The sequence below is a fragment of the Zerene cesonia genome, chromosome 8 (genome assembly GCF_012273895.1).
Source record: "Zerene cesonia ecotype Mississippi chromosome 8, Zerene_cesonia_1.1, whole genome shotgun sequence".
Classification (NCBI taxonomy): domain Eukaryota; kingdom Metazoa; phylum Arthropoda; class Insecta; order Lepidoptera; family Pieridae; genus Zerene; species Zerene cesonia.
In genome coordinates this window covers 4,337,129-4,344,256 of record NC_052109.1, presented here as the reverse complement: position 1 = coordinate 4,344,256, position 7,128 = coordinate 4,337,129, and the positions used below count along the sequence as shown (strand labels likewise).

Sequence of the window (7,128 nt, the reverse complement as noted above, 5' to 3'; positions counted from 1 at the left end):
AGGAAACGGGCCTCCGGCTCCCCCACTCACCGTACGAAACACAGTGGCATGCCACTATTTCACGCCAGTTTTCTGTGGAGGTGTGGTACCTCCCCGGTGCGAGCTGGCCCAATTCGTGCCGAAGCGTGCTCGACTCCCACAATAATATATATAATAAATATTTGATTAATGGAATTTTCTTGCATTTAATTTGAATGAGCATTATAACGTTTAGAGTAATTGCCTAAAGTTGACTTGATGCTAATTTACTTATGTGGTATAACACTTATTTTGATTATATATCTTGATTATGTATCATTATAACCTTGATTATATATCATTATTATGATGAAATAGTTGTCCTGGTAATGTTCTGCTATTTGTGTATTTTTTTTTATATTTACTCATTACTTAATTTTAATATTTTAGACATCTGACGCGAGTGATGTCTTAGATGATGACTTGGAGGGTGAATCTCCAGTAGACGTTCAGCTATCGTCGCGATTAGAGGGCGCTCTGCGGTTATCTGGTGATGGAAATAGTTCAACTCGAGCCGATCATGAGAATGCTGTTAATTTGCTTACTACAGGTTATTTATTTCATTATGTAGTTTCTGCTTTTCTCCATTAAGGTTTTCAGCTTTTTGTTATTTAAAGTGTAACATTAATATATAGTTTTAAAGAATTTAATGTCCCCTACAATTTTATACTAATAATACAGCGTTTTATACTAACTAATATTTTTAATTACTTAAAACTAAATTCAACTCGTTCTTATTTATTAGCTCATTAATTTTGTATCTGATAATGTATAGGAATGAATAAAAGTATTATTTATAGAAGTTTCCTCAGATGTATAAGTTACTAATAGCAAAAAGAAACAATAAAATTCAATTTAGTTTTTTTTACTCAAATCATCATCTAGAGCAAAAAGTTTTTTGAAAATTAGTGTCGACTTAGAAATAATAATACTATTTATAGATTAAAAAAAAAACGTGTGAATCTTGTGTATCATAATAAACTTATCTAACCGTGTATGTACGTGCCATAGTAACGCATTACGTAACGAACCGGTTACCCTCCCATAAGAAGTTATCACTTGAACAAAACATCGTGTGTGCAGTGCTCCGCGGGTGCACGACGCTGGTGGTGCGCGGGGTGGGCGCGGGCGCGGGCGCGGGCGGCGGCGGCGCGCTGCGGCGGCTGCACGCGCTGGCGGGCGCGGCGTGCGCGCTCGCGTCGCGCGGCCCCGCGCGCCCGCTGGACGAGCTGCCGCGCGCCGCCGCCGCCTTCCTCGCCGCGCTCGCGCTCGCGCCGCACCCGCCCGCCGCCTTCCACACGGCGCTCGACGCGCTGCACGACGTCGCTAAGGGCAGGTGGGTGCTACAGCGTTTGTCTATATATCTGATGTGACACACATGTTACTCTGGCGACACGTACACGTACAAAAACCACACTCACCAGCTATTCTGATACTTGTATGTCGGTATATCATACATTGCACTCGGTACGCTATAAGGTGAATATCGTTTTTTACTCGATGCATACATGGATAGAGATAGAGGTGCTTAAACGGTACTAAATACAACTTACTACTATTGACCGCTTGGAAAAGTGAGTTAAGGTCAATTGTGCATTTCTGTTTACAGTCCCAGGCGAATGTCTAAATTTATTGCTTTACTCCGACAGTGTTAAAGAATGTGGTCCCAACGTGGCTATTACGTTCAAAATAGTGGTAACTCAAGTGTATATTTTTATTTCAGATCATGGTCAGCCCGTCTAGCGTGTCTAGACCTTGCAGTGCCTCTACTTTTCTACGGGTTGCCGATGCTATGTGACAAACCCGAAAGTGCAGTTCGTGCTGAGAAATTCGCTCTTAGCCTTATGAGAGACAGTCGTGTTGAGGTATAATTTGTTTTAATTTTCTATATGGACGAGCCTAGGTGCAGTGCCTTATTATCGTTAGACTTCTCGATATGTATATTAAAAGCTTTCGATTTCATAAAAGATAAAATAAAACTTAGCCAGTAATTCCATAATTATGGACAAAGTATACTTCAATTATTTATACAAAAAATTAAGTTCTGTTAACCATTCATAACAAAATGTATATTTATAATTGGCAATATTTTTGTGAATACATTCGCTCGCTGATATATTTTTATACAAGAATTACTTAAATTTTTATGTATTTTAAAGGTGCGACAATCAGCCGCGAAACTATTAACGGGTCTGATGCATTGTCGTGCTCTTCCCGATGAGGATAAAACTCTCCACTCTCTCATAAAAAGCTGTCGGTCAAAGGAACTGAGGGAAAGACACTCCGGGGTACTCGGGTTGTGTGCCTATCTCTCATCCAGACCCTACAGCCTAGGTCCCAAACTGGGTGATGTTCTAACAGAGCTTGCTAGACACACAAATGGCCCAGATCCTATACCAGCCACCATACGCACAGCACTTGCAGACTTCAGACGGACTCATCAAGATGACTGGCCTAAACACAGGGAACAACTTACTGAAGAAGAATTGGATCTACTTGCTGACCTCACATCACCACCCTCATATTGTGCTTAATCACGAAAATCAAAACAATAATGAATAAAATGTACATACTTCAACATTATTTTTTTATGTTCTTTGTATCATATAGCAAATGTTTTTAAATGTTTATAATTTGTTTTTGTTGTTTGGTAATATTCAAATCATGTTTTTGAATCACTTAACAACTGCAAAGTAAATATTTCTCCATTTTGTTTGCCTCATAATGTGGTGAAGGTTATTTTAAAAATTTCCCTGGTGATGGCGTGCTGTAATAGTTAAATAAACATGTATATGGGAATGTTTAAAACTAAGTAAATGTGACTATTTTTGTTTTGATATATGCATTTCTAGAGTGTTAATAAAAATAATGTGTATGTTTTTGTTTAGTTCATGTATTTAACCTTATTTCACATAACTTTTTATGAAACTGTACATTATGAAAACAGCTGTAAAATGGTAAATCATATAATAATTTAATATAAAATAGAAAATTGCTGATGCCTCCTGATATTACGCTTTTAGCAAAATATTGGTGTTTGCTTTATATAAGATTGTTTTATTTTTGTTACAAGAGACAATTTTCTTATTTTGCAATGATTTTTCTACTGTATATAAATCACTTTGTATATTTTTGATCACATAACTATTGTAAATCTATTAGAAGTATTGTTTAATTTCTCTTGATGGCACTGAGAACATTAAGTTACCAAGATTTTTTGATGACATTATTAAAGTCTGATATTTTAATGAAGTTTTGCCTATCATCAATTACACAAAACTAGATTTTGACATATATTTATGCAAATAGAATTTTCCAACATGTATACTCAGTGTAATAATATTGGCTCATGTAGTTAGTCTATTGGAAGCATAATAAATATTGATGGCTATGGAAATATCATGTTTTTATTACATCACTGTAAATTTCCTTGCAGAAATTTGTAACAATAAATACCATTTGTGTAATAGTTTCAGACTGTGAAAAATAGAAAAAGAAAATGATAAACTTAATTAATTTATTTAGAAAGAGATTTGCCCATTACACAAGTGTGGAACAAAATCAAACAAATCGTGTCCATTCGGCTTCAGATTCTTGATTTACTTATTCCATTGTTATTCTTAGAAAACAATTATTCCATTATCTTCTTTCTTCCACATCTGAAAAGAAACAGGTTTTAAAGGAAAGGCATAGATTACATAAAGTTCCTCTCCATCAAAATCCCTATATTTACAAATAAAAAAAGGCTAATCATACATGCCTATGAGGTATTTTCATTATTTCTAAACAAACTGATTGGAATTGGATTCCTACTAAATCAAAATTTATTTAGTTGTAAAATCATAACAAACAGATTATATATTGCATTTGTACTGAAATGTATAATATTAGATATTTAGAGAAGAATTCAATTTCTTTATATTATACTCACTTTTTCCATCGCAAGCTACAATTTTAACTTTATCAACCTTAGCAACTTCTTGAACTTCTCTAAATTCCACATCATTTAACATAAATGTCCAAACATTGTCACAAAATCTGTGAAAATATTAAAATTTTCAAAAACAATTCGAGCACATAACATGTCCATAACTAGAAATTTTGAAAGAATAGAAAAAATTTGATCACGAGGCAGGATTCGAACCTGCGTATCTTGCCTAACCGTAGCAAATTTTTTCTATTCTTTCAAAATTTCTAATTTATAAAGCATTTTCAATGCTATAAAACTAAAAATTAAAAAATGTCCATAACTAATTATTAATATTGTATACAGACCTATAAGTATTGAGTTTACCAGCTTTGAAGGTTAATCTAGATTTCACTTTATTTGACAATGCTTGGTTTATAGATTTATCAAATTGTAATAACACTTTTACAGCCAATGTAGGTGTTATCTGTCCATACTGGAAAAATAATTAAGAGTTAGAAGTTTAACAAAAAATCACATTAAATATTGTTGTCTAAGGTTTAGTTATTTACTTGTATCAATTCGTCAAGGCTTTCCTGTAATGTGTTTCCAATAGTAGTATTTCTATACAACTGATATGACATAACTAAATATAATAATTTACTTTAAAACAATTAAAATTAAAATTATGTATGTAAAAATGTTCACTTCCGATTTTTTTACAAATCGATTTTGCAAATTTCTTACGTTATTTGCGTTTTTCATTAACGAACTGTCAGTTGTCACTTGTCAGTAGTGACTAGACTAGTGACCACAGATTAGTAAGTTAGTGGACAGGTAACTGCTGGTAGTCTTTATCGATTTAAACATTGTAAGTTTTAGTATTTGGAAATTGACTAACTATCTATGTTTACAAAATGCAAATAAACCATGATTGTAAATAAATTAGGGATAACCGGAGGTCACAATTTGGTTACCAAAACACTAGTGTCAAAATTTGCAAGGGGTGAAAATTGCAATATATTCATACAACGCAATATGTAGGTACCTAACAGTGAGTGAAAGAAAAGCAAACAACATGGGAAATAGAACATTTTGCAGCGAATTGGTCACTGCTTATTGTTGCAAATAGCTTCCATTAAATTTCTCAAAATCAGTCGATCTATTTTAAAATGTTTAAAATTAAAAAGAACGAACATGTTTTTAACAACTCTAGAAATTGAATGTCTACGCGTGTGCGACGATATTCATGTTAAATTTCAACACCAAAAATTTTCCTTATTATATTTTTAATCATTACAATCACTATTCCTTAATAATCTTTTCTTCTCCTACATTCTCTCATTCTTACAGAAAACTTTAGAAGACGAATATTGTAAATAAGGTTATGGCAATAACTATAATATCAGTACCGTAATATCCTATTGACCGCCTCCTTGGTACAGTGGTTAACGCGTGAGCGTAGAACCGAGGGGTCCTGGGTTCGATTCCCGGTGGGGACGCACAAAAAAAAATGTCTCGGTCTGGCAGGACGCAGAAGGCTGATCACCTACTTGTCCCTAAAGAAAATCGATCAGTGAAACAGATGTATATCATCTGCCCCATACCCCACTAGGGGACACGGGACTTCACTATAATATCCTATCATATAATCAAAAACATTTTTAATCATGACTTCAAAAATTAACATGTTAATTCCTCGCTAGTTTTTGTTTCGGCTTTGCTCAAAATAAGTTTAGTGGCTTGGGCATGAAGAGACAAATAGACTAACAGACAGATAGAGTAACTTTTGCATTTAACACGTTGGGTGCTAAAACACACTTGCGTAAAAATGCTTGGAAACGAGGATGCGGCTTTACACGTCTAGCGTGTGAAGCCGGCATCCGCGGTAAATCGCTCGTCTGATGTGCGTAAAACACGCTGTGCGTGTTTTATTTTTCAAGTCGCCAGTACGTGCGGGCTACACATTTTAATCATAAAATATATTTTTTATGATTTCTTCAATTTTTATTATTTTCTTTGTTTACATAGTTAGGATGTAATTTTAATAAATGGCAAAAGAAAATATTTTGTACAAATAATAAAAAGTGAAAACATAAATTTACGTTGGACAACGTTTCATATACAAAATAACCTCTCTAATAATAAAATCTCTCTCTCATAATAAAATATATATTTTATGATATGTGTGATATGAAATGTGTTGCCCGCACGCACTGGCGACTTGGAAAATAAAACACGCACAGCGTGTTTTACGCACAGGAGACGCGATTTATCGCGGGACGCGGATGCCGGCTTCCACACGCTAGGCGTGTAAAGCCGCATCCTTGGTTCCAAACATTTTTACGCAACTGGTGTGTTTCAGCAGCCAACGTGTTAATTTTAATAAAACGAAAAAGAAAATATTTTGTATAAATAATTAAAAGTGGAAACATAAAAATACGTTGAACAACGTTTTATATACAAAATAACTATTGAAAAAAAAATGAAATATATGATCAAAAACTCCTACTGCTCCTACTGCTATGAAAAAAAAGCAGTAGGAGTTTCAATATATTTTAATTTGTGATACAATTGTGGAAACCTGGATTGTTATGAACTATGGTTATATACAGCGTCAGTAGTACAACAAATTGAACGGATGTGAACATAAGGAAGTAAAATTTTAGGAACAGTGAGCCTTCGATTTATAAAAAGTTAGCAAGGACAATTTCGGTTGAAAGAACTTAGGTGATCCATTATTGTACCTTCTATTCACCGCCTTCTTCGTTTCTATTAAAGCCAAATGTATATTTACAACCCTTACTCGTATTTATTCACCTTAACTGAATAAAAGCGGAAAAGTGTTCCGATTTTATTATAATCACACTGTCAGACTAATATTATAAATGGGAATGTTTGTTTGTTTGGATGTTTGTCCGTCAATCACGCTAAAACAACTGAACAGATTAAAAGTGATGGATCTTCCCATGGGAATAAAATAAAATAAAATAGTTTTATCTAAGGGATTGTGTATTTCTGAATCCATGTAGGTATTTAAGTATATAATTATACATAGAAATGTAAGTAAATCAAACAAAAGTACTTTTAAATACATTTATTGGAATTCAAACTTTGTTTTAGATCTTGTGATTAACGCCGTCTTTTTTAAATAACATTGATTCTTTCTTGAATCCACGCCTTGAGTCTTCTTTTGTCACCCG

The 7,128-nt window shown here is 34.0% G+C and overlaps 2 protein-coding genes across 2 annotated transcripts; one reads left to right on the top strand and one right to left on the bottom strand.

Annotated features, from left to right (window-relative positions):
- Nucleotides 1-1,230: 1,230 nt before the first annotated feature.
- Nucleotides 1,231-3,415, top strand: LOC119828604 (proteasome activator complex subunit 4-like). Its single transcript, XM_038350815.1, has 3 exons — nucleotides 1,231-1,354; nucleotides 1,742-1,883; nucleotides 2,178-3,415. Exons 2-3 carry the CDS (start codon nucleotides 1,806-1,808, stop codon nucleotides 2,550-2,552), a joined length of 453 nt encoding a protein of 150 aa, XP_038206743.1. The 5' UTR covers nucleotides 1,231-1,354; nucleotides 1,742-1,805; the 3' UTR covers nucleotides 2,553-3,415.
- A 106-nt stretch (nucleotides 3,416-3,521) lies between these two features.
- LOC119828605 (transcription initiation factor IIA subunit 2) lies at nucleotides 3,522-4,718 on the bottom strand. Its single transcript, XM_038350816.1, has 4 exons — nucleotides 4,498-4,718; nucleotides 4,294-4,421; nucleotides 3,950-4,056; nucleotides 3,522-3,677 (listed from the first exon to the last, which is right to left on the bottom strand). Exons 1-4 carry the CDS (start codon nucleotides 4,567-4,569, stop codon nucleotides 3,658-3,660), a joined length of 327 nt encoding a protein of 108 aa, XP_038206744.1. The 5' UTR covers nucleotides 4,570-4,718; the 3' UTR covers nucleotides 3,522-3,657.
- Between the last annotated feature and the right edge of the window lie 2,410 nt (nucleotides 4,719-7,128).

Bases quoted from the DNA above. Each gene is read 5' to 3' on its own strand.
- LOC119828604 (XM_038350815.1), top strand. From the start codon at position 1,806: ATGCTATGTGACAAACCCGAAAGTGCAGTTCGTGCTGAGAAATTCGCT. The intron at 1,884-2,177 runs GTATAATTTGTT...TGTATTTTAAAG, and splicing joins TGAGAGACAGTCGTGTTGAG to GTGCGACAATCAGCCGCGAA.
- LOC119828605 (XM_038350816.1), bottom strand. From the start codon at position 4,569: ATGTCATATCAGTTGTATAGAAATACTACTATTGGAAACACATTACAG. The intron at 4,057-4,293 runs GTCTGTATACAA...ATATTTTCACAG, and splicing joins GGTAAACTCAATACTTATAG to ATTTTGTGACAATGTTTGGA. The intron at 3,678-3,949 runs GTGAGTATAATA...GTTTCTTTTCAG, and splicing joins TGTAGCTTGCGATGGAAAAA to ATGTGGAAGAAAGAAGATAA.